The 26899-nt window shown below is 47.5% G+C and overlaps 1 protein-coding gene across 2 annotated transcripts; it reads left to right on the top strand.

The window, feature by feature from the left end:
- ADNP (activity dependent neuroprotector homeobox) lies at positions 1-22369 on the top strand. 2 transcript variants are annotated; one of them, XM_030963084.1, is made up of 7 exons: positions 1-95; positions 9601-9754; positions 10993-11038; positions 12159-12465; positions 15883-15995; positions 16806-16898; positions 18280-22369. In XM_030963084.1, the coding sequence occupies exons 3-7, from the start codon at positions 11000-11002 to the stop codon at positions 21403-21405; spliced, it is 3678 nt and encodes a 1225-aa protein (XP_030818944.1). In that variant the 5' UTR covers positions 1-95; positions 9601-9754; positions 10993-10999; the 3' UTR covers positions 21406-22369. The 2 variants fall into 2 exon arrangements, with proteins under 2 accessions (XP_030818944.1, XP_030818945.1); XM_030963085.1 differs by lacking the exon at positions 10993-11038.
- The last annotated feature ends 4530 nt before the right edge of the window (positions 22370-26899 follow it).

Below are 26899 nucleotides of genomic sequence, written 5' to 3'. Positions count from 1 at the left end.
CCGCTCCGCCCGCCCGCCCCGGGACCGGGCGGCGCCGGGGAGGGTCCGGCGGCCCCCGCCCCAGCCCGCCCTCGCTGCGAGGAGAGCCCGGTCAGGTAGGTGCGAGCGCGGGTCCGCGGTGCGACCCGGGCGGGGACTGCGCCCGACCGCCCCCTCCCTCCCCCGGGCATCCCGCGCCGTGCCCGCCGCCCTGCCCGCCGCACCGGGCGTGCGGAGCTGGCAGCGGCCCCTCCCCGCCCGCACACATGTTGAGGAGCCCCGGCGGCTGCGGGGACCGCGGCGCTGCTCCCTCCCCGCCGCCGGCCCCGGCCGCCTCCCTTCCCCACACGGACGTGTCCCGGCAGCCCGAGGGAGCGGGACCGCTTGCTGCCGGCCGCGTCCGGCATCCCGGTGTGCAGCTGCACCGGGCCCCGCCGGCGGAGTTGGTGCTGGAGCGGCGCCGGGGATGCGATGAATGGGAGCAGCCGAGGGGTCCCTGCCCGCGGGAAAAGGCGGGATTCGCCGCTGCCATCCCGAGCCGCAGCCGCGGGATGGAGCGCCGTTGCCTCACCCATCCCTGCCCCGGGCTGCAGTTACGGACACCCGGTGCTGAGACAAAGGCGGGGGACACCAAACCTGGAGCCTGGCAGCCGCCCCGGACAGATACCCCCGTGCCACGCACCCCCTTCCCGCGGCGGCTGCAGCCCGAGCGGGGGTTCCCAGACAAGTGGCAGTGCGTGCGCGGTGCCGGGGGGTCGGCGCACCCCCGGTGCCTCCGGGCAGCGGCCGCGGGCGTGACACCCCGGCCCCCCCGAATCCGCCGCAGCCCGGCCGGGGTGCTGCGCGGCGGCAGCCGGCAGGGGGCGCCCTGCGCGCCGGGCACCGCTGCGGCGGGGGGCGGGGGACGGAGCGGGCACCGGGCGGCTCGGCCCGGGCTCCCGTCACCGCCCGGCCGGGGCTCCCGGGCTCCTGTCATCTTCGGCGGGCTCCTGTCACCGCCGGCGGGGCCCGGGCTCCTGTCACCGTCCGGACGGGCTCCTGCCCGGCCGGGCTCCTGGGCCCGCTGGCTGTCCCGTCTCTGGGCACGGGGCTGCAATCCCCGCTGTGGGGCGAACCCCGAGGGGCTTTGTCTGGGACCGCAGGGCAGAGCCCCCGGAACTGGGCGCTGCCAGATGTTGATGGTTGTTGGGTGTATTTAGGCCGTTTGGTAGGTCAGAGAGGTTTGCATTGCTTGTAGAGAAAGCTCCCTTTTTCTTAAGTTGTGGGATTTATTTCCCTTGCTGTGTTTCTATTTATTTTTGCTGTTATTTTCTATTTCTGTTTGGAGGTCTGAGGTAACAGAGGCAGAGGATTCCTGCCTGTCAGGGTAGCATGGACCGACCTTAGCTGGCTGCTGTGCAGCTCAGCCTTGTGTGCCTCAGCAGTGCTCCCTCCTGCAGGGTCTCCTACTTGGGAAACTTTCACTTCAGGACTCTGCAGACTCATAATCACAAGTTGTCATCCTTGTAGGTGAGAAAGATGGATCAGTCTGCTTAAGAAACAGAAAAGCCTTTTTTTCTGCTTTTAATAACAAATCAAACCAAAGCTTGGTTCCTTTGCAGATGTGCAGTTGCAGATGTTGGGCAGTAATTTGATATCAGTAGATGAACATCTACCATGGTATGTGCTGGAATCTTAAAGGAGACAACAGAAGAGAATTGTTAAGAGAATTACACCAGATGCTGATGAGTTGTAACATAATGATTACCGTTTCTGAAGATGATTACACAAGTATTTCCACCTTCAGTCTAACTAGAGATGTCCTTTTTGACACACAATAAATAACTTGTTCTCCAAAACTGACACTAAGCTAGATGGTTTTGCACTGTTTTTGGTGGTTAGATGCCCTTTGCTCAACTTAGCATTATTTCTTAGCTAGCATTCAAGAGTGACTTTTTGGTATCCAACAGACATGAGATGCTCCCAGGGGACATCTCTGAGATCATTGAAAACTGATACCATTTTAGTGCCCCATTACTAAAAGTAATTTTTTTTTGTTTTGAATTGAAGCGCTGGTCCGTCAGACAGATTTGCAGAAGGCATCTCTTTAGGTTACCACTATTTCTGCTTCAGGGTGTGTTGCCATGAAGAGCCTGCAGTGCACTTGTGTTAGGCTGAGGGAGGTAGCTGCTGCTGCGTGTGCAGGGGAAGGTGAAAGGTGACTCCTTTGCCTGCAGGTGAGACAGACCTAGTGTCACAGTTGGCAATGAAAAGTCTTCATGGGAGAGGAAGACTGAAGAGGAACTTCCTGACTGTTTTGGAAAGTTCATGCCCTGCAGCGTTCAGCATCAGCTGCACAAGCACAGCACCCAGGAAGGTGTGTGTGCTCCTCAGGCTGAGAGCAGGAACGTGATGGATTTTCTGTGTGTGCTGGGCAGAGGTTGCCAGTGGTCAGAAGTGCTGCCTGCCACTGACACAGTGGTCCCTGTTATTGCCACAGCATGTGGGCTAAGTGTGAACTCTCATTTGTTGGTGCTGCCCAAGTCCCTGTGCTGTTCTGAGCACTGTGAGCTGGAGGGAAAGGCAGGACACTGCTCTGGGGCTGCTCACACACTGCAGGGTGAATAACGGCTGATTATTCCCAGCTCAGCTTTGCCACTCTGTAATAACATAAATACTGAAAGTAAACATTGAAGTTTACAGTAGAATTCCTGGAATACGGAAATGTATCAGAATCTTATCAGTAGTCATAAGTGATACGGTCCAAATGTGTATTTTATAGCTTGTTATTAAGATGGCAGCTGATTTGATTGATGCAAAGAAAGAAATTGAAACAAGTGATTTTGTGGAAGCAAAGATGGTGCTCCTGGGTTAATGTGTTTGTTTTGAGGTAGCTGCAAGTAACATTTAGCAGCTTCATAGGAAATGTGTTGGGGTGGTTTTTGTGGGGTTTTATTTTCAGAAAGGGAAAGTCATCTTTGCTCCACTACTTGAAGTGTTTAAGGAGACAAAATTCTGTCTGGGAATGAACAAAGCAGTATCAGATCTGAGGAGGACTAGTTTAAAGACTGTAGGAGAGGTGCCAGGAGAGGCAGGGAACAGCTCTGGGGCTGCAGCTGCTCAGTGTGTTGTTTCACAGGTGCCATTGGAGCTGCTCTACCTGCATGGGCAAAATTGACAAATTTTTAAAGTCATTAGTGCAGCTGAGTTTGCATATTAATAATGCTACATGTAGTGGGATTATTTTATTTAAAATGCATGCGCCATGCTCGTTTAAAAAGGCAGCAGCTGACTATGCTGGCCTGTATCTAAACAAGCATCACACGATTTTTTTTGTTATATTGAGTCAAGAGCTGCTCTGTGCCCAGATTTACACACATACATATATATATATATATATAGGGTGTGGTTCCTATGAACATAATTGTAACAGGATAATTTTTAATGTGGAGATAGTTCTGCTCATATAAATAAATCTGTTGCTAGTGGTGTTTCTTGATAGTGTAAGAGATGGAGATGACAATGAAAGGTGCTGCTCTGAGTCTCTGCATTGGGAAAAAAGAACCCTTGTTGTTGTTAATTTAGTTTTACTAAAGAGAAATCCTATACCTTCATTATATGTGGGAGGTTTACTTTGCCTCACCTGACACATTTGGGAAGAATGCCCTTGCTACCTAGGCAGGATGGCCAAATTGGCCTGTTCCTTTGGAGCTCTCAGGAAGAACTGAAGTCTGGTTTGGAAATCAGATGGGTGTTCCAGATTTGAATAAAGGCTTTCGAGAGGGTGTAACTCATGTTTATCTACCTGAGGGCCATGTGCCTCCAGGCAAGAACTGCATTGTTCAGAGCTTCACTGCAGCTCTGGTGTCAGAAGGCAAACTGGAGCTTGTATTTAGTGTCTCTGATTTCTCTGTAGTGCTCTTGAATGTGAATGAGGGTTGATGGTTTGGAGTAAGAATGGAGTAAATACCATTTTTTCTGCAGTGAGTCACTTTCAGTTACTGCCATTTGTATCCTTACTGGGTTTTGTTTTGTTTTGTTTTTAAGGCGGCATTAAAGATTATTTAGATGAAAACTGACAGTGGCTGTTGAGTCCAAGGCCTGTGTAGTTGACCTTGCGGACAGATCACACCTGCAGATGTATGCAGATCACTTGGCAAAAATCTTTCATTTAATATCTACTTCTCAAGTTGTATCTAAAACACTTTACAATAAACAAAAATAAAGCAACTGTGTGAGCAGCTGTTCCCTGAGGGAGCACTCCCACTCCTCCAGTGCTGCAGGTGGAGGAAAGGGCCTGCTCTCAAGCATGCCTTCACTTTAGGCTGTTTCTTTCCTGCCCCAGCTCCTCTCCCAGGTCTCAGCCAATGCTTTCTTTAACCTGTTCTCCCTCTGTGTGCATTGATTTCTGATGGGACTCTGGATCTCAGCTTGTGCTTGTGCTGCAACTGGACCAAGGAAGCTGTTGGTGATGCAGCTTCATAGCAGCAGCAGTAAGGGGACAAAATGGCTCTGGAAGTCTAAGTGGGCAAGATAGTGGTCTTAAATGCTTTTTTCTCCTAAATAGTCAAACTCAAGTTTGTGATCCTTATTGTTTTGTTTCCCATTGCTGCTGCTGCTGTTGCTATGAAGCCCTTTGCCTGTCGAAGGTTCCTGAGGCAGATGGAATACAGCAGTAGCTGAGGTGGACTAACGCTGGAATGTAGGCAGGGACTGGAGCCCTTGGGAGCTGTGCTTAGACAGAAAGGGAGAGGTAAGAAATGTGCGGTGTAAGACTGAGCTGAAGCTCTTGTTTACAGCCTTTCCCCGTGTTGTAATGGCAGCATTTGTGCCTCGCGTGTGTGAAGTGTAAGGCAAGGGAAAACAAGCGGCACCAGCCTCCTTCAGTGCCTATTTTTACCCTTGGAAAACTCAGATGCAGCCAGTTGGCGAGATCCCTCCAGTATCTGCTGGATCTGCTGTCTGAGACAGCATGCATTGGCGGGGCTTTGGATGAGCTGGGGAAAGTATTCCTGTGCTCCTTTGTGTGCCTGTGGCTGCTGAGGGCGCAGCAGGGCTGCTCTGTGCTCGAGGTGTGAATACCTGAGTGTCTGTGTGTGTATCTGTGCCTGTGTGTGTATCTGTGTTTGAGTGTCTGTGTGTGTGTATCTGTGTCTGTGTGTCTGTGTATGTGTATCTGTGAGTGTGTCTGTGTGTATTTGTGCCTCTGTGTGAGTGTCTGTGAGTGTCTGTGTATCAGTGTATCTGTATCTGTGCCTGTGTGTGTGTATCTGTGAGTGTGTCTGTGTGTATTTGTGCCTGTGTGAGTGTCTGTGTGTATCTGTGTCTGTCTCTGTGTGTGGGAGCTGCCAGGGCAGGGCTGGAGCTGCTTCCTGCTGCCCCGGGGCTTGGCCAGGGCCCAGCACCGCTGTTTGGGTGAGGGAAGGAGCTGCTCTGCCCCAAACCACTCCTCTGGCTGTATCAGGGCTCTGCTCTGGCTGTTGACACAGTGCTGATGTCAGGAAACATGACACAGAGGGCAGGGGACCATTTTCACTTGCAGTCTAATCTGGCTGCAGTTTCCCAGTCAGTGTAATCCAGTCATAAATTACGTGTATATTGATTATTTGCTTTGTTCTTGCACGTTTTACAGCAACTACTGTGCTGCTTTGTTTAATTACATAAATGTTTTTGTGAGCTTTGGATGCATTTAATTTAAATGGTAACTGCTCATTCATTAATCATGCTTCTATTTCCAAAATTATTTTTATTCTGGGATTGTTCATGCTTAGCTACAATCTAGATGAGGATTATTTTGGAATTGTAGAGCATATTCATGCAGCCGTTTTCCCTGATCACTGAGGTGTGGATATCATGGTGTAAGTAAATAATATCCTTTGTGCTTCAATGATCTCCAGTCTGGATTTCAAATTTCTGCAAGATGTGCAGGCTTTATTGCATTTCACACCAAAATCTTTTAGAAATAGCCCTGAACAAGCCCGGCTCTCACACTGAGGATGTGTATTGAATATTGATTTAACTGCCCATGTTGTGTGCATATAAACATTTATCTGTGGAGGTCTTGAACAGTCACAAAAGATATTCTCTAAGATGGCAGGAGGTGTGCAAGGATAATTCTGCAGCTATGAGTGTCTCTAATTCAGGATTTCTTGTGCCCTAGAGAATGAACACGATTTCAAAGTGCTTTTCAGAATGCAGCAGAGGTTGCCAGAGTTGATGTGGCCTTTATCATATGTGTTGAAAAGATCCCTCAGAAAACATTCAACTACAGCTACCAGCATTCTTTAAAATACGTCAGCCTACATCATCAAAATCAGAGAATCCACCAGGAGTTCCCAGCAGAGCCTAGGGAAGCAGATTGTTCATCAGAACAGAAATAAGGAGTTGTGGTTCCCAAAGCAATCAAAAGATTGGGGCACAGAGATGCCACAGTGCCCAGGACTCCTCCTGCTGAACCGAAGTTGATGAGGAAACAGTTAATTCCTGCTCAGTTTTGCAGTGAGTGTCCACACCCACCAGATGGAGCTTCGGGCTCCAGTGGAAAATTCCAGAAATTGAGAAAGAATGAGAAGTGTGTGAATGACTTAGGAGATCCCTGTCTGCAGGACTGCAAAAGGTGGTTTTATAGCCTTTAAATAAAAAATGAATGGAGACTGAGGCATACCAGCCTTACTGATTCCTTTCACTACAACTGCCTTCCATGGTTCTTCCTTGGATGGGAAGTTGAGAGTTCTTAATGCAAGAGTCAAGCTGAGGCTAGGCAGCAAGCCCAAACGAAAAGGTATAAACCAGAGTTTCATAAACCTTTGCTGAAAATTGCCTGTAACCACTGAAACAGGATGTTAAACGTTTTTAGTCTCAGAATTTCCTCCCAAGGATAAGGTGGGGTTTTCTTTAATACCACATTTTAGATGGACTTCTGTCCTGAGGCCATGTTTGTGTAGGATGCCCTGAGAAGTGGTGTGAAATGGTCCTTTTGTTTTGACACACAACTTGAAACTGGTTTTGGAAGTTGCTGATCTAGTCTCTGAAGTGGTTTTTAATATTTTTAAATCCTTGGCTTTTTGACAGAGGGGCTGTTAACAAACTGCCTGTGTGCCTGTGAGGGAGAGCTGGAGTGTGTCCTGTGCACAGCATGGCTCAGGTCTTACAGTGCTTTGTCCAGGTAGCAGCTTGCAGCTGGGGGTTTCCATCAGTGTGGTAACCTCAGCTTTAGAGCTGGGGTTTCCAGAGGGTGTCAGTTAGGGTTTGTGTTGATTCCTCTTTCATGTGCCCAGTCCTGTTTGGGGTACAGACTCGAGCAGGAGGGCTGGGGCTCACTCAGAGCAGTGGGTGCTGGCTCTGCACCCCAAATCCCTGCTGGAGCTGAGCTGTGAGCAGCTGGAGCCCTCCCTGCTCCTGGGCAGGAGCTTCCTGCCGCAGGTGGCCCAGGGCCTGGGCTGAGGAGGGCTCTCAGCTGGAAGTGTCCCTGTTACAAAACAGCCTCCCTCGGGATTACAGCGGATTGCAAAGGAGCCCTCCGTTGTCTGGCGTTTCAGATGTGCTGCTGAACTGCAAATCTCATTACCCTCACAGGAGTGTGGGTGCACAGCCCTCACAAAACTAGGCCAGTAATGCTTAAAGAAGGAGGAAAGGGAAGAGTCCTAGGGAAGAAAGTGAAAATGCTCAGTGTCAGCCGGTGAGAGTTGTGTTGGAAGACACTCTTCAATCACTCTCTCTGTACAGGGAGCAGAGAGAGTTAATTGCAACTCTTACTTTCAGGAGGGCTCTCAGTAGTTTCTGTTCTCCCATATTCTCTCTTCTCTCTGATGCTTCTATTCCTTTTTTCTGATACCTTTTTTTTCTGATACTTCCATTCCACTTGCTCACTCTTCCCTGAGATAACCTTTGTGCTTCCCATCTATCGCTGTTCCTTGCTCAGCTGTCCTGGAATTGTCAGGTCTCAGGGACAGGCCATCACTGTCCTCATGTGAATATAGAATATTCTACACCATCACACCACAAAGCATCATTTAACCTGCATACACGGAGAGGCAGCTTTTCTGTTGCTGTGGGAACCACAGGTTCATTTTCTTGCATATTTTCCCTGTATTTTAAGAGATTTCGCTCAGTGTTGCGCTACCAGCCTTCTCTGCAAGTCTGCTTCATGGCTGGCTTTTAGAGCAGGCTGTGAAAGGCAGTTTGCTGGGCAAATTGTTAAAAGTTACCTTGTTTCAAAAGCAGCTGGAGTAGGGAAATAAAATACACAGTATCAAGAAACCAAGTCTTGTTTCATCTTGCCCAGGAAGACAGAGCTGCTGCCAGCTCTGATGTATGATTCTGTCTTGGGCTGTTAGGTATAAACCAGTAACTTCTTCAGCTTGAAATACTGGCAAAATACTGGCTAAAATCAAAGAAATTTGGTTGGCATAACATGAGAAGCATGCCAGATGCTTGGGGATCCTTGTCAGCAGCACAGCACAGGGAAATGATCCTCAGTGTTTGGGAGACCCAGCATGGGATGAAGTGCTTCCCTGCGCTCAGTATCATCAGCCTGATGCAGTAATTGCCACTGATCTGCTCTCGAGGCTGATGGGCCCTCACCCAGAAGTGTGTTTGCTGCAGGGAGGACTCCCTGGGAGAGAGTTCATTTGGACTTGCTGGACACACAGGGACACAATGTCTGCCTTCTGGTCAGAAAATGACCGTGTGAAACAAAATAACCCATCTTTGCATGGCTGAGGGTGTGGGTGATGCTGTTGTTAAATAAAGCACATGCAATATTCCAATATTCAGGTTTGCTGCCATGTGAAGTATTTTAAGAACGTTGTCTTTTTAAATTTCTTAAAATGTTCTAGTGTCTTGTCTTGGAAGTGTACTTGCCAAAGAAAAGCACTCTGTACTTCAGGCTATTCTGTCTGAGTAATCAAGAGATTAAAATCTAACAATTTATATTGCCTTATTCCCTGGCAGAGTAATTATTAATGACTCAACAAGTTTTGCTTTTATAAACTTCAGATTTGGTAGTTTCAGATTTTGTGGTTCTAACGTTACCTGTTGTGTTTCCAGTATGTGCAAGACTGACTCTCTATCCCTGGCTGATGTCAATTGAAGAGGGATCAGTCTTCCCACAAAGTGTGATCATTTACATGCCATTTCCCAAACTCCCCGTCCTCTGCCACTTTTAATCTGAGTGCTTACCAGAGGAATGTGTGTCCCCAGGGCTGTGGCTGAAGGCCACGTCACCTGTTTGATGTCCCATTTCATGTAAGGTGGGACCTGTTTGTATGGGAACCTGCCAGGGAGTGTCCGAGCATGGTGGTGGTGTCCCTGAGGTGCCAGCTGCAGCTGTGCTGTGGTGCTGATGCCTCAGGTGCTCATGGGGGTGAGCCACAGCACTGCAGAGGGGAATTGAGTGTGAGGAGGAGCATTCCCAGCCTCTGCACTGCTGGGTTTCCGGCCTGGGTACCTGAGTTGAAACCTGAGCACTGCAGAGTCCCCCAGCAGAATCGGCTGTTGGAGCACAAACCCGCTCGGACCTGCTGCAGCACAGCTGCCCTGCAGCCCCAGCACAGGCAGGGGCTGCGGTTTGTACCTGTCAGTGTGACACTGCCCTTATCACACCTCTTATCTCTTGTCTCTGCTCTCTGTTTTGTCCAGCAGGATATGAGCCTTCCTCTGTGCCCGGGCCTTGGGCTCCCCCAGGGGGTGTAACAGAGCCCTGAGGGGGCGTTCTGCAAGGAGATTTGACTTTGGAGGCTTGTGCTTGAAACTTGTCCAATGAGTCTGAGACGCCCAAGCACCATTCGTTTTGGAGGTAAATGCCTCATCAGAAGTACTGCAGAGATGGGGAGGAGTAAAGATTTTCATTTGCCAAAGTATGGGCAAAAAAAGAATCGTTTTGACTGTTCACTTCTGAGGTTTGGACATTTTGAACTTAAAGGAACACCATCTTGGATTCTAGAAAAATTGAGAGGTTGGGGGGGCTTTGGGTTCAATCACTCCGGCAGCTTCACTGCAGATTAATTAGTTTCCTGGTTTAAAATTCTCACTCTTCTGTTGGTTTGAAACCATCAGAGGTGAAAGTGAAAGCTGGTTTAGACTGCAAGAGAGATGATTCTGGAATGCTAAACAAACTGGGGGAAACACTCTGACTTGGGATAGGAAAGTTCAAAGATCTGCAAATTAAGTTGGATGTTCCTTTAAGTTATTCCTTGGAATATGACATTACTTATTTGAATCTCAAGTGAAATGTTGAATTTTGAAATTCAGCTGAAATGCTCTTTATTAAGGTATTTTCTATCATTTGTCTATAAACTGATCAAAGTGAGCTGTATAGAGGGGAGAATCCTGTGAAAAGATAAAACCAAAGGGGGAAAAGCCCCCAGCAGCAGAAACAAATGAAAGAAAATATAACAATGACAGATTGAAATGTTGCTACTTGCCTTGGGTGGGGGAGGGAAAATTATTTGCATGATGTGTTTCATGTTATTGTTATTGAAATTGAACCAGGTTGCTGATAAAATTGTAATGATAATGTACATTTACAAAGTTAATGAGTTAAGTTTGCTCTAGTAAACAGCAGTAATGTCCTGGCACCCAGCCCACAGAGAACTGAAACTATGGTACAGATTTGCAGTGTCTGGGTTGCACTGAGGGTGCTGATCCTGGGTTCCTGTTGCTTTTTGATTTTAATGCCAACTGTTACTGAGAATATTTAATACCCAAACCCAGGCTGTCTGGTAGAGAGCTACCCACCCTTTTAATGAAGTAATTTTTAGCATAATCTGAATTTTAGGTACTAATGTGTTACCACACTGCATGATTTTTTTTTAATATGGTGTTTGACTCTGCTGCAGCCCTTCCCTTTTAGCATTATTATGGATATTAAGAAATTTGGGGCTTAATTATTGGAATGAAAGCCATGGGATTATGATACAGACCTAACAAAGGCAATAGACCAGAGTAGAGGGTTAAAGTGTGTGGGGTGGGATGTATTGTAGGGAAAAGGAACAGCTTTTAGAATAAGGGTTTGAAACATTGCTTTTTCTGTAGGAAAAAGATGGAGTATTGCATGCTGGGAACAAGTGCTTTCCATAAGGTAGCTAAATTTTAAAAGTACATTTGTTTCATTTTGTTTTAGGCTTTGCTTAAGTATTGTAATCTAGTAATTTTGTCCTTTCTGCAGTTTTCATTTTGATTAGACCTCTGCAGATCTTTCCTCAAAACAAAACCCAACCAAAGAACTCAAACCTGGCTTACAGCTGCAGTTTTCCTTTTCTGAAACATTGCTGACTGTGTACAGAAAAAATATTTAAAGGTTATCAATAATGGTATAAATTCTTCCATGATTTCAAAATTGCAGGCACTAACACTTTTACATTTGAAAATGTGAATGTGTTGGGTGACTACAGAGAAATGACCAAAAGTAAATACAGTTTGTTAAATGTAGTCTCCATTGACACCTCTCTAGAAACAAAATGCCCCAAGCCTCAAAACACCAACCCCAAGAAGCCCCACCCCTCAGGAATGCTGGCAGCAGAAACTGCAAGTAAATAGTCTCATTTTTTTCCCTTTGTTCCTGTGAATAGCAAGACATAACACACTTGGAGGAAGTCTGGGTAGATGAGTCAGGACTTATTTCATTAACTGCAGTTAAATGTTTTGGCCAGGTTTCCCCAGAAAACAAAGCTTACACAATTTTTCAGATTGTGGCTTGTCTCCTAATCCCCCTTCCCTCCTCCCAGCCAAGACAGCCATTTTCACCCAAATTGGGTGGAGATGGAGATCTGGGAAGAAAAATGAACACCTTTAATTTGGATTAAATGCATCTCTCTGGGAAGAGAGGGGACTGGTTTGAAGGTCCCCAGGTTCCTTTCACACCTCTGTCCACCCACAGCCTGTTCCTCAGCGGGAGCAGCAAAGCCAAGGGGCTGCCAGAGGCTCTGGGGGAGGAGGAGCTGCAGGGAGGGGACAGAAATGTCACTGCCACTGCTCAGCCAGAGCTCCTGGGATCACTGCCCCGTGCTGCTGAGGTGGCCCCTGGAGGTGGCCTGGCCCGGGGCCTGGCCTGGCCCAGCTCGGAGCGAGCCCAGGCTCAGGAGGGAAGAGGAGGAGCAGGGCAGTGCCTGTGTGTGAAGTGTGGAGCTCCAAGTGAGCTGTTGTGCCTGACTGAGTGCATGTTCAGAGTGCATTATTCCATGGATACGATATTATTGCAGGTACAGCAGCAGCTCATGATGCCCCGTAAAGCTTTTCTTTCCCAGAAAGAAAAGCAGGCTCGTGCCAGGGAAAGGGATATGTTAAAAAAGAGGAGGAGGCGACAAGACTATCTCAAAAGAAGCGTGGAGCCGCAGAAAAATACAGAAACGATAAAATGGCACAGGGATGATGAGAAGAGGAGAGAAAATGAGCAAGTTAAGGACAAAGATATCAAGAAGCGGTGGAGACAGGATGAGAGAGAACGACGAAAGAATGTGGACGCTATGAATTGGCACAGGGAAGAGGAGAAATGGGAAAATGAGCGAGGTAAGGACCAAGGAGACCAAGAACCAGCAAAGAAAGGAGAGGGGGAAGGAGCACGGAAAGGCTGGACCTTGTGAAGCAGCAGAGCATGATGAGGGGGAGAGGGGAAAACAGAATAAGAGCAGTTGTATTTATAAGCATGCACAAGAAATAACAGCAAATAGTATCATTCAGTTCAAAATTGATTAAAAATCTGCTTTGATGAACTAGACTTCTTACACTGCTGATTATTTTAGTAAGACAAGATTGAGCTGAGTCACGATGGGACAGAACAGGCTGGGTTTGCACCTTGCTTGTACAAATGTCTGTGTTGCACACTTGTTCACACCTAATGCTTTGTTCAACAGGGTAGTTGGTAATTATGGTTGTCAGATCACCAAAAAGTTCATGTTTTCTCAGTTTTCGTAATAGGAATAAATGAGAACATTAGGAAGGGAAGGGTCAACCTCGTGTGCTTATAAGTGAAGGTAAAACTGATGCTATATTTCATTCTTTTTAATCATGTACAAGAGGGTTGAAATCACATCTGCAGTTTTATCCTGAGGTCACTTATTTAGTGCAAGTTGAATGGAAGAGTAAATTTCATGGAATGGTTTTAAGAAACATTCAGCTCAAGAGATAAAAAGAAGAAATTAGAAGACATTAAGAAGAAATTCTTCAATACGAGCCCCTGACAGAGGTATCCCAGAGAAGCTGTGGCTGCCCCATCCCTGGAAGTGTCCAGGGCCAGGTTGGATGGGGCTTGGAGCAACCTGGGATAGCAGAAGGTGTCCCTGCCCATGGCAGGGGTGAACTGGATGAGCTTTAATGTCCCTTCCCACCCAGACCATCCCATGATGATGCTATGAAGAAATTACCTTAGTGCAGGAGGGGTAGCTGGAGTGGCCTCTGTGAAGAGCCCTGGCCAACTCGTACAGGTGTGGGGTGCCTGACCAAGATAAAAGGCTTAGTTCTGGCTGGAAACCATTGTTTTACTCTGCAGCCTGTGGCAGTAGAAATCCATTGTGCTTGGTTGTTCTGTACCAAAGCTGAGACATCAACCAAGTGCAGTGCTGGGGCTGAGATCAGAGGGAGGGCTCTGTGCACTGGCGCAGGAATGCAGTAAAGAAAACATTCACTGTTGCAAATGTGAAGTGAGAACTTAGTGTGGTGCTTCTAAGTTAGTTATCTTCTGCTCTTTCATAGCTTGTCTTTTCTGCTTCCATTTGGCTACTGAATTGTTCTAGGAGTCAATACCTGGCTGTGGACAAGACCTTTATGGTGGGAACTGCACAGACAGAGCAGAGGAAGGTTCCAGATACTGCTCACGGTCACTGTGCTTCCTTTGCCATTCCCTTGTGGCTGGTGCAGCCAGTTTGGACATGAGGGAGAGCTTTGGGATATGCCTTCTGAGGATCCTACCTGGGTATTTCTAGTCAGGGTGTTTGTTGCTGGGGTTGGTTTTAAGCAGTCATTTGTTCATTCCACCCAGCACTTCAGTGTAGATTGATGTGATCAGAGATGTTCCAGGTGTCTTCCCTTAAACATCAGCTTTTGGTCAGATAAAGGATGCCTCATTTCCAGGGCAGCATTAATGCCTCGATGATGATTTGAGAGGCTGCTTAATCCCAACTGCTTTTATGTCCCCATCCAAGGAGGTGCCAGCAGAGTGATGTTTACATTACAGCTGGAGTTACTTGCTGTAAATAGAAATGGATGGAGATGCTCAAAGTTTTTGTTGTAGTCACAGCCTGTAATATCAGACTGTATCTGGCTCTCCACTCACTAAGATTAAATAGTCAGACATTTCCTAAATAAAATTAACTGTGTGTGCCTAAGGATGAGGGGTTTTGTTACAATGAGGTGAGTTGGATTCAGCTGTCCAGCAGAACTTGCAAAGTAAGGTTGTTGTAAAAAGCTGAAGTTTGAAAGGTCGGGTTTCAGGTGTGAAAATCTAACTCTGTCCTCTGCTATGGTGGGTGGTGATAGGAAGTTCCAGGGAATTTCATGTCTTTAAAATTTGACTGAGGCAGGCAAAGGGCAGGGGCAAGAAAATGCTGCAGATAGACCAGAGATATTGTTTTCAGGCAGTTGTAAATAATTTGCTTTCCTAGGGTTTCTGTATATCGTGGTACCTGTGGCCTGTTCAGCTGTATTAGATACAGGATCAAGAGAAAGCATTTGATGCCTTTGCTGAAGAAGTTCAGTGGCATTTTGAAATTAGCTGTTAGATACCAAGCAGTATTTTGAGACTTGTGGCTGACTCAGGTGTACAAGTGATCAGTGCCTACAGACAAGCTCTGCACTGGCTCTGGCTGTGTCAGGAGACAAAATATGCTTTTCTTTGCAAGCACAGGGCTTCACTCTTCAGGTAGGGCCTTGGGATTCGAAGAAGGCAGCCCAGATTGCCAGGAGCTTTAACATGCACTGTGTTCATGCACTGCTCTTTCTGCAGTTCATATTAATCACCAGGAATAACATTTCTGATGATCTCCTTGGATTTGAAATTCACTTGAAAATATTAATTCAAATCCTGACCATACTTGACTGAGCTGCTTTACTGATTTTTTTTCTGAGACATGGGATCATGCAGTCACTGGAGGTATTTCTGAAGCACTGAAATCATTCTTCATGTCTTTAAAAGGGACCTGGCTTGCTCTAGGTTGTATTAGACATTGTTTTTCCTGTACAGATGAGGATGGATAGAGCATAGGAGAAGAGCAGTTCATGAGCTGGATTCCCTTTCAGCTGGGCAGCCCCAGCCAGGCCCAATGGAACTGTGGGCACTGATGGGAGGGAGGCTGGCAGTTCCCAGGGACATGGAGAGGTTTAGGCCATCTCTTGTACTTTTCCCAGTGGTTTCTCTCTCTGGAGGGATCTGACCAAGCTTTCAGGTCCCCTCTTCCTAGGAGAACGCTTGCTAAACAGCTTCAGCCAGTTAAAGCTCTGACTGCAGTGGAGGGAGGAAACAGAATTAATTTCTTACCCTACCTACAGCAGAATACAAGAAGCATCTTTATCACTGAAGAGACACTGAAATCTCTTGCAAGACTGACACAAACCTTGAAGCTCAGCTTGCCAGTTTTCAGATCAGTTAGGATACATTGCACAGGAGAGAATTGAATTCTGAAGTACTTCAGTGTAGGGCTGGTAAAGACAGACACTCTGAAGAAATGAAAGTTGTTTCCAGAGGCAGCCCATTGCTCCTGCAGTAGCTGTTCCATCAGTGTGTTGCCCTTTCAGCAGTGCCCTGTGCAGCCTCATGGGCAGCCTCAGCAAGGAACAGGCCAGAGAATGTAACAGTGTGTTAGGGAGTGGTACAGCTCTGGGACCAGTTCTGTGGGGGAATGAGGCAGACAATTACTGATAATGAAAAGTGCAGCATTATCAGACCAAACACATTTGACTTGAACCTTTTCTCTTACTCTTCTTTTCCAATAGAAACTATGTTCCAGCTTCCTGTCAACAACCTTGGCAGTTTAAGAAAGGCACGGAAAACTGTGAAAAAAATACTTAGTGACATTGGTTTGGAGTACTGTAAAGAACATATAGAAGTAAGTATGGCACCTCCAAGGGTTAGAGCTAAAGTGCTGCAGTCAGGGGGACAGGGAGGTATTTGTGTATGCCATGGTTTTTGTTTAGACCTGTTTAAGTTCCACACAAAGGAGGAGTTAATTAGAAACTTGAGATATAATGTACCTGTAAACACTTCTAGAAACATGAGTGGTTACTGAAATCCAGGAATGCTGGAAGAATCAGGATAGGTGTGGGATGTTGGGGCAGAAATGGGTCTGAGGTTTTCAGGAAGTGTTTGTGCTGCAGCAGGTCCTGAAATTAGAGAATCACCTCTGTGCCTGGGTCAGGCTGACTTCATGACAAAGGTGAAATGCCAAAGAAATGCTTCATAAGATAATTTTTTAAATAAAAATTAGGAGTCTTGGACATCACACATGTCCAACTTTAAAAGCTTCCTGTATGAAATTAATTAAAAGCCAAACAAAACCAATGAAACAAAATAAATACCACATCACCACCCTCAGAAAAAGCAGCCAAAGAAACCCAAAGCCACACATCAGTTTGGGAACACTTTCTCCAGGATTGCTTTTGGAATGAGATGAGTTTGTAAATAAGTGTTGGGCTGGTCAGGAGGATGAGTGGTGAAGATGTTCTGCAGGTGTTTTGTGATATGAAGAATGTTCAGAGCTTTCCCCCTCCCAGAAGGTGCCCTCCAAACTCCCCCACTGCCCTGAGTGATGGTCTCTGCCTTGGCCAGCAGCACCTGGGAGGGTTCAGGGGTTGCTTAAGGGAGCCCTTGGGCCTTGCTTCTGACTCTCTGTCCTCTCTTCCCATCTTCCCTTCTCCAGGATTTTAAGCAGTTTGAACCTAATGACTTTTATTTGAAAAACACTACATGGGAGGATGTGGGACTGTGGGACCCATCGCTTACAAAAAATCAGGTTGGTAAGAGTTTCAGTTGACACTGAGGCTGGAGTGGGTCATGCTGAAGGGCATTTCCCAGACATGCCAAGAGCTCTTCCTGCAGTTTTCCTCACTGATTTTCAGGTGTTGGCAGCTCAAGGGGCAGCAAAAAGCTATGTGCTTTTTTCTTACTTTTGTTAAGTTGTTCCTGGTGTGTGTCTCGGGAGCCTGGGTGGCCAGTGCTGCAGAGCTGTGGGTCCTTGCTCGAGTCAAACAGCTGCACCTTAGGAGCCCATTCCCACCTGTTCCCAAGCCTAGCACAATTTCACCAGCCCTCTGGCCAAAGGATCAACAACTTTATACAATTAGCAATGAGTCTTTCACCTTTCCTTAGATATTTTATTCCTGGTTTCCATCCCTTCCAAAGCTGTTTCCCTGGATGCTGCTGCTTAGTGCAGGGTCACTGTCAGTGCAGCTCTGGGTCCCACAGGCTGTGGCCCACATCTGCTTTGGGCATTTCTGGTTCTGCACAGCAGCTCAGTGACACTGCAAGTCCTGCTGATGTGATGTTTCTGAGCCAGTAATACAAGAATTTTGAGTTGAGCCAGGACTGCAGGGAGGAAACAATGCTGTTGGTACTGTCTTGTACTGGGTAACCCAGAATAAAAATTGTAATATAGGAGGAGACAGCTCTTGGTTGGTTTATTTGTTTGGGCCAGTCTCCACCAGGTGTGTGAGGCTTCAGCAGGTGGCCAGAGCAGATATTCCAGCTTCCTTCTACAGTGCAGCTCTCCAGCTCCCTCACCTGTGACCTGTGTGTAGCTCGGTGCACAGGACTTGTTGTGACACTCAGGAGGAATCTCTGAAGTCCCTGTTACCCCACCTGAAGTGCCAGGCTGCTTGTGGCTGTCCCTAAGGCCAGTGGCACTCCAGACTGTGCTACAGCAGTTGACAAGAGCTGCATTGGCACAAGTTATAGATCCATATTACATCTATCAAGTTTGGCAGATTCGGGTGGGCAGTATCTCATCTGGATACAGTCTCATTTCCTCAAACAGTCCTGCTTGGCTTTCCCCCAGAAAGGAGCTCACAGGGACCTTTTCTTGCAGCTCAGCTGCAGGGAGGAGGCTTTTTGTGACCAACAGGGGAAGACACTTCTGACTCAGCCTCACCTGCCAAGGTCATGGTTAAACCCCTGAGGGACCCCTTGGCACTCACCACATCATGTGTGTGTTCATGTGATCCAATTTTTAGGGGCTGGTGCAGGCCAGAAATGGGAGAGAAGTGAATTGAAGGTTTGAGACAGTTGCAGGGGGCTCATGAGTGTTATTTAGAGAGGTTGTGTAGAGAATACCATGGGTGTTATTTGGCTGAGAAGTGCAGTTGAATATTTAGTCTGTGCTCTGTTCTCTGTTCAAGGACTATCGGACAAAGCCCTTTTGCTGCAGTGCGTGTCCCTTCTCCTCGAAGTTCTTTTCAGCCTACAAAAGCCACTTCCGGAATGTTCACAGCGAAGACTTTGAGAACAGGATCCTGCTCAACTGCCCCTACTGTACCTTCAACGCGGACAAAAAGACTTTGGAAACGCACATTAAAATATTCCATGCTCCCAATGCCAGTACACCGAGTGGAGGCATCAGCACTTTCAAAGATAAAAACAAACACGAGAGCCTTAAACCCAAGCAGGCTGACAGTGTGGAACAAGCTGTTTATTACTGTAAGAAGTGCACTTACCGTGACCCGCTCTACGAAATCGTTCGAAAGCACATTTACAGGGAACATTTTCAGCACGTTGCTGCTCCTTACGTAGCCAAGGGAGGCGAGAAGTCCCTCAATGGTGCGGTTCCGTTGAGCTCCAGTGCCCGAGAGGAGGGGGGTATCCACTGCAAACGATGCCTTTTCATGCCGAAATCCTACGAAGCTTTAGTCCAGCACGTGATCGAAGACCATGAACGGATCGGGTACCAGGTCACGGCAATGATAGGTCACACCAACGTAGTGGTTCCCAGATCTAAACCTTTGATGCTAATAGCTCCCAAACCCCAGGATAAAAAGCCTATGGGACTCCCTCAGAGGATGGGTGCCCTCTCTGCTGGCAGCGTCCGCTCGCTCTCCTCACAGCAGATGATGAACAGACTCACTATACCAAAGCCCACGTTAAATTCTGCAGGAGTCAATATGATGTCAAACGTTCACCTACAGCAGAACAATTACGGGGTTAAATCAGTACCCCCCAGTTACGTTGGTCAGCCAGGGGGGAGGCTCAGCCTCAGTGGCAATGCACCTGTTTCTCTTTCCCAACAATCACAAAGCATGAAACAGTTTTCAGCGAGTGGCAATGGAAGGCCTTACACTCTGGGAGGGGAGCAGAGGTCCCAGGCCTCAGCCAGGTACTCGCTGCAGTCTGCCAACTCCTCCTCACTATCGTCGGCACAGCTCAAACAGACGTCGCTGTCACAGTCCCAGGCATCCAGAGCTCTGGGTCAGTCTGGCTCCAAATCCCCCGTGGCTGCTACAGGTCCTTCCGCTGTCAACACCTCGTCCACGCAGAAGTGGAAAATCTGTACAATCTGCAATGAGCTGTTCCCCGAAAACGTGTACAGCGTCCACTTTGAGAAGGAGCACAAGGCCGAGAAGGTGCCTGCGGTGGCCAACTACATCATGAAAATCCACAACTTCACGAGCAAATGTCTCTACTGTAACCGCTACCTGCCCACGGACACGCTGCTCAATCACATGCTGATCCACGGGCTGTCCTGCCCCTACTGCCGCTCCACCTTCAACGACGTGGAGAAGATGGCTGCCCACATGCGCATGGTGCACGTGGACGAGGAGATGGGACCTAAAACTGACTCCACCCTCACCTTTGATTTGACATTGCAGCAGGGCAGCCACACGAACATACACCTCCTTGTCACCACCTACAACCTGCGGGATGCTCCTGCCGAATCTGTAGCTTACCACGCTCAGAACACCCCCCCGGTCCCCCCAAAACCGCAGCCCAAAATCCAGGAGAAATCTGACGTACCCGTCAAAAGTTCTCCGCAAGCAGCAGTGCCCTACAAAAAAGATGTGGGGAAAACTCTGTGTCCTCTGTGCTTTTCGATCCTAAAAGGCCCCATCTCCGACGCACTGGCGCATCACCTCCGGGAGAGGCACCAGGTGATTCAGACGGTTCACCCCGTGGAGAAGAAGCTGACCTACAAGTGCATCCACTGCCTGGGCGTGTACACAAGCAACATGACGGCCTCCACCATAACGCTGCACCTGGTGCACTGCAGGGGCGTGGGCAAGACCCAGAACGGGCAGGACAAGGGAACATCGTCCCGGCTGGGCCAGTCCCCGGCGGCCGCGCCGCTGAAACGCGCCTACGAGCACATGGAGTTCCCCCTGATGAAGAAGAGGAAGATGGACGACGATGACTCCCCCTCTGCCTTTGAGGAGAAGCCTGAAGAACCTGTAGTTCTAGCACTGGACCCCAAGGGTCACGAAGATGATTCGTACGAAGCCAGGAAAACATTTCTTACAAAATATTTCAATAAGCAGCCCTACCCCACTCGGAGAGAGATCGAAAAGCTGGCGGCCAGTTTGTGGCTCTGGAAATCTGACATCGCATCTCACTTCAGCAACAAAAGGAAGAAATGTGTCAGGGATTGTGAAAAATACAAACCTGGGGTGCTGCTGGGCTTCAACATGAAAGAGCTGAACAAAGTCAAACACGAGATGGATTTTGATGCTGAATGGCTGTTTGAAAACCACGATGAGAAGAATTCCAGGGTCAATGTCAGTAAGACTGTTGATAAAAAAATCAACTTAGAAAAAGACAATGACAGTTCCTCAGACAGCTACGAAAACCTAGAGGAGGAATACAGCGAGAGCCGCAGTCCCTTTGGCCAGCATGTCTCTGACATGGGTGGGAAACCCTCGACAGACAGCACGGTGCAGGACCCGCAGGACAGCTTAGCCAAGGAAATCATAGAGGAAAACACACTACAGTCTCCAGAGAAGGCTGAGCAAAAACAAGAGGAAAGCTCTAAATACGAAGAGATAATTGCTGCTGAAGAGCCAACAAAACTGGTGGGTGACGTTTCAGATAGTGAAGGTGATCAGGATGAGCAGGATGATGCAGTGGAGTGGAAGGATGGAGCTTCCCAGTCTGAAAGCGGGCCTGGCTCCCAGCAGGTTTCTGATTTTGAAGATAACGCATTGGAGGTAAAACCAGAAGTGTGGACAGATGAATCTTCCCAAAGCGAAGATGCTGGGAGCAGTAAACCAGCTGTGGAGGCCAAGGGGGGTGGATCTGAAAGCGATGAAGAACAGTCAAAGTGGAAGAATCGTTCCTATGGAAAGGTAGAAGGGTTTTGGTCCAAGGACCAGTCGCAATGGAAAAACGCCTCCGAGCTGGAGGAGAGCCTGGCCAGCGAGCAGATGGAGTGGCAGAGCAGCACAATGGACAGCGAGGACGGCGAGGGCTTCGGGGCCGTGGGGGCCGAGCCCATGCACGGCAGCCTGCCCGGGGTGGAGCTCAGCAGCCAGCAGGCGTGAGCAGCCCTGGCCCTGGCACTGCCCGGGCACCGCTGCCCTGCCAGCCGCTCCTGCTGCCCGGGGCTGCCCGGGCTCATGTACAGATCTGCTGGCCCAGGGGCTGGGAGCTCCTGCTGGCACGAGCACAGTAACTTAATGTGAAAATGGATGCGCTGGTGGCTCCACAATGCACACAGAGAAAAGCAGAGGAGTATTTTATCTGCATTTCCAACCCTCCGTTCACCTTGTCCATGTTGAGTTGTGTCTTTCCAAGAGGCCCCTCTCCGGTAGCGCCGTGCCAGCGACCCGGTGCCCTGTATAGCAGACTCTGGGGAAATGGAGTTTTCATGTATCATTCTGAATAGTTGAAATGTATATTTGTACAGTCTTTTAGACCTATTCAAGTGAAGCTTATGAACTGTTCTTGTGTACCCATCATAGATCTGTTTCTCTTTTTTAGTGTTGCCCTGCTGTGTAATAAATGCTGTATCTAGTTTCCCTAGCAAAGCTTGAGACTGCTCTAGTATGAGTTTTGACAGACTTAGTTTTTGCACATAACCTTGTACAATCTCCAACCAGAGGCCAGCAACATAAAAATATATCTGGGCTCTGTTGTATTATAGAATTTTCTTGTTCTGAATATCCTTGACATGACAACTGATGACAAACATATTTCAGAGCCATTTTCTGAAATCTTTTAAGCTAAAAAGAAAAATCACATGCAAGAAACAAGTTTGCAGCTACTAATTTTGACACCTTTTAGATCTGTATAAAAGTGTATTGTGTTGAAGCAGCACACTGAGACAAAGTGCTGGGTTTGGATATTTAGTTTTATCTTTAGTTAACACCAGCAAGGTGTTGTATTCATTTATACCATCTAATATATGACACACTGTTGTAGTATGTATAATTTTGTGATCTTTATTTCCCTTTGTATTCTTCATTTAAGCATCTAAATAAATTGCTGTATTGTGCTTAATGTAAATATTTGCTTTATTACATGCAAGTGCTCCATTCCTGGTCGGTAAATCCAACCTCACTACATTCATTCCTTCTTTTTTGCCTCTGTTTTTCCAAGTGCTCCCCAGCCCTGCTGGGGCCTCTCTGTTTAGTACTTACTGAATGCTTATCTCCTTCAAGGTTATTGAGAGTCTGCAGAGTAACTTGGGCTGAAATGTGTTGTTCCTGTTCAGTGCTGTAGAACACAGTTATAAATAGCATTGTACTGGTTTGCTTGTTCTGCATCCTGGGGAAAGGAGGTCTGTGAATTCCTCAATGGATGGAGATCTGATTTCACCTGGAAGATCCTCCCCGGAGTGTGCAGAGCACTGGGCCTGGGGGCCAGGAGGGCAGTGCTTTGGAACACTGACCCTTCCCACAGGGAAGGAAGGTAAAGTAAATTGAACACCAGAAAAACTGAAGTGGAGTTTGTTCAAAGCTGTGCTTGGTTTGGCCAGGCCAGGCCTGCAGTGTGGCCTCTGGGCAGAGACCTGAGGGGATTCACTGAGGGGACTCTGCTGTGATGAGAAAAAAACTGTGCAGTGGGGAAGTGCAGCAGCCTTTATCTGTTTAGCAATGACACAAACAATGGTATCCTTTTATCAATGTGCATCACATTTGTCTCAGTACCTGGTATGGTTATCTTAATATTAGCAAACTCTATAGTTAAAAATCAGATTTCAGTGTTCTAACTCCTGGGTGTAGTCAGTGAAGAGTAAGACTGAAATACGAACTTTTTAGTAGTGTTTCATTTGCCAGAAAATTCCAGGAAATACTATTTTATACAGTGATTAAATTAAAGGTCTTGTACGCAATCATTCTCTTACCAGGATATCAGGAAGGATGGAGGGTGGTTATTTAAAGTCTTGGCATAAACTTTCTAGTATTTCAAACCAGTTACTCTTCAAATCTGGCTTTGAGGCTGTTCACCAATTCCTCTCCAGATTTGAGGCTAACCACACTTTTGAGGAAGTCAGAAAGGGGAAGAAAATACTCAGTAAAACTGGAAGGACCTTAAGCCGATGTGTGTAATTTAGGATGTGGTACCATGAACTGGATGGGCTGGAAGTTACCCGCGTTTCTCAACCCCTCTGCAGTCCCGGGGCAGATGCCCAGCCCCTCTGCAGTCCCGGGGCAGATCCGCAGCCCCTCTGCAGTCCCGGGGCAGATCCGCAGCCCCTCTGCAGTCCCGGGGCAGGTGCCCAGCCCCTCTGCAGTCCCGGGGCAGATCTGCAGTCGCGGCAGATGCCCAGCCCCATCCCGGGCTCGCAGGGAGCAGCTCCAGCTGGCCGCCGCCCTGCGCTGGCCCCGGTCCTTCGGGAGCCTGCCGGGCTTGGTGCTGTGGCTGCCGGCTCGGGCAGAGCTGAGGTGCCGGAGCCCTGTTCCTGCCCTGAGCTGCTGTGCTCCAGCACGGGCTCTTTGCTGGCTTTTGCTGCTGCTCCCAGCGTGCTCCTCCCTCCCTGCCTGCCCTGTTCCCCGAGGCACAGCCGCCGAGCAGGGATTTCCCGGCAGGCAGGGACACACAGGCAGCTTTGTGAGCTCCAGCTCTGTCCCTGAATCACACCCCAAAGCCGCCCTTCCCCTCGGCATCCTCCTGCGGGGCCGTGGCTGGATCCTTCCCCTCCTCTGGGATTGCTGCTCAATCAAACCGTTTCTGATGTCAGCTGTGCAGTGAAGGTTCATTGCTCCAGCTCTGACCCTCACTGAAATCAGCTCCAGTGCCATCTGCTGCTGCTGTCCCTCTGTCCTGCAGTGACAGCTCCCCAACAGCAACTCACCAGTCAGTACTTGGACCTTTGACACGTATTTTCATGGCAAACCTGAATATTCACCCAGGAAAACAGGAAAATTTTACAGGAAAATTCTGTCATTCGTGCCACTAAGAAATAAGCAGGTTTCAAATACTCCCTAGTACAGTTACAGGAAAGTTTCCCTTTGTGTAGAACACATTTCACACAGCTGTGGTAGGAAAACAAATTAATTTCCATTTTAGTCAGAACTAAAAGATTTCAGGAATATGTCATGTGCTTTGTCTCTCCAGTTTTTTTAATAAAGAAGCTGATATTTGCATAAGCAGGTTGGTATTACTAGGAGTATTTTGTTCCTTTTATAACTGATTTGTCTCTCTGTAACCTCAGCTCGTTTGTGATGATCCATTACAAGAACCTGCATTGCAGGGGCAGAGGCAGCCACTCGCTCTTGTCTCTATTGCTTTATATTTTAATTTGACTTTATCTTTCATCATCAGTCCCACTAATAAATATGAAAAGGTTGTGTTCATTTATTTCTGCATCAGAAGAGCTTTGGTCTCCATGGTTACAGCCATGCAGCTTTACTTTCACCATAAGCTTGGTGCTTTTTTTCCCTTTACAGACTTTGCAGTGGGTTCTCCATCTTGAGCTTTTCCACATGCATTTTTAAAACAAGCATTTTTTTCCATTTCTCCATATTGTACTTGATGCAAAGCCAACCATCTAAAAGGTACATCCCCTCCTTTCTTCCCTATTCAAAGAACTAAGGGGGTTTGGTGTTTCTGGGCCTGTTTTGAAGTAAAAACCTTTAAAATGCTACAGGTGCAGGGATGGGCTGTGCTGCTGGTGGTCCTGGCTAAATCACACCCACACTGCAAAATGGCACATGCAAAGGCCCAGAACAGCTGCACAGAAAGTTTATTTCTATCATTCAGGTTATATCACACAACAGCTTGTAAAATACTGCTCCTGGTGCAAAGAGTGTGCTGGAGGCTTCAGCCAGCTGGTGTTTATGGCATTTTAAAATTCTGCCATTGACTTCAAATTCTCCTGCAAAATCAGAGTGTTTGTGGAGCTGGCAGTGTTGGCACAGGGCTGGCAGGTTTGCACTAGAGCACTCTCCAAACCCCTGATCATTTCAAATATTAAACATGAAGGTAAACAAAGTGAGATTTTGGAAGCTCAACCAAGTACAGCCTCCTGGGATCAAATCTTGGAATAAATCTTCCCTCTCCACAGAGCTACAACAGGGTCAGAAATCTGTGCTTCCCCTTAGAGCTGCCAGCCAAAGACCTGATATGTGACAGAGTCAGGATGTCCTGAAGGATGAACCCTTCAGAATAAACTCAGGCACCTTTCCCAGGAGCCTCTTGGTTACAAGAATGACTTATTGGACTTTTGGCACCTACACAGTCCCAGGAGAAAGCCTTCAGCTGGGGAGGCTCTGCAGGTCGGAGGGGTGAGGTGCTGGCAGGGCATGGCTCTGAAACAGAAACAGGGCAGAAATTCAGCTTCTTGCTCAAGAACAGGAAATAATACTTGAGGGAATTGTCTGCTGAAAGAGACAAGGGGGGTGGAATCATCATCTCAGAACTGAAGTTGCTCTCCAATAATAATAACTGACTTTGTAAGCAGTGATGAAAATGTGAAGTTGTTTACTCTCACACCTGGTTCTACAGACTTTGAAATCATCTTAGCTGGGTTAATATTGAACAGATAAAAATAGAGTAGAACACAGGGGAAATTAGTTTTAAAGCACAGAGAAATGCAAATGAATTAGTACCACTTGAAAATACTGACTACAGAAGAAATACAGAGAGGGATTTGGGTTTGCTTCTGGGGTTTTCAAGAATTCAAATAATTGATTAATCCCGAATTGAGGAGATAAGTAATTTCTTTCTGTAGTGCAGCAATCCAAAGCTCTAGCTAAAATCCCAGTCTCGATGGAAAAGGAGCCTGTCTTTCCCCTGAGGTTGGTGCTCTCCAGGCTCTGAACTTCACCTATTTCCAGAGGCCAGTTTGCTATTTCGATTAAATCCTCCCATGTACTTGTGTGCAATTCTCCTCCCAGTGTTTCATCACCTCTTTCCCATGGGCACAACTTTCAATGTAACACAAACCCAAGTTTTCCTTCTCTGACTCTCAGCCTTCACAAGCACTGGTAAGGAAAGCTGGGGAATCTGAACTGACCATGGAAGTGCTGCTAGTCATGACCTGCACTCCTGTGAAACAGAAAGGACAAAAAGCTGTGAGAATATCCAGCTGTAATAATTCATGGTGGGATATGAACACTGTTATTACCTTCCCCAAAATAAAAGTAGAGAGAAGGAAAAGTTACAGACCACTCCAGTTTTCCAAGTAAAATAATCTGTCCCTCATTTTTAGGGCAGCACTGCCAGTGGTCACCCCGGGAGCAAAGGGGCAGAAATTGGGCTGTGAATGACAGTAATTAAGGTTAACGAGCTGGGTGCCAATCTGTTTGCAGAAAGCTCTGGCTAGAGCAAGCCAGCTTCACTGCGGGCACAGCCTCTCCACCAGCCTTAAAAGCATCCTCTGGCTTTCCCAAGCTCATGAAAACTCTGTCCCTCTCTGCTTTGTAACCAGTTACTTGAGAGAGTGAGAACACTTACTATCCAAAACTCCTCCAAAAAGATGATGCCACAGTTGCAATGAGAGTTTAGTATTTTTTTAGGTCCCTGTGATAGTAAATGTGATGCTTTGACGTCTAACACCTCATTCTTTCTCTAACATTGCAGCTCTTTTGA

The sequence above is a fragment of the Camarhynchus parvulus genome, chromosome 20 (genome assembly GCF_901933205.1).
Source record: "Camarhynchus parvulus chromosome 20, STF_HiC, whole genome shotgun sequence".
NCBI lineage: Eukaryota > Metazoa > Chordata > Aves > Passeriformes > Thraupidae > Camarhynchus > Camarhynchus parvulus.
Note: the sequence above shows the minus strand (reverse complement) of the source record. Positions and strands in the feature narration are given on the sequence as shown.

Coding starts and splice junctions, on each gene's coding strand:
- ADNP (XM_030963084.1), top strand. CDS start 11,000: ATGGAGTATTGCATGCTGGGAACAAGTGCTTTCCATAAG. Junction 12,466..15,882: donor GAAATGGGAAAATGAGCGAG/GTAAGGACCAAG, acceptor CTTTTCCAATAG/AAACTATGTTCCAGCTTCCT. Junction 16,899..18,279: donor CATCGCTTACAAAAAATCAG/GTTGGTAAGAGT, acceptor TCTCTGTTCAAG/GACTATCGGACAAAGCCCTT.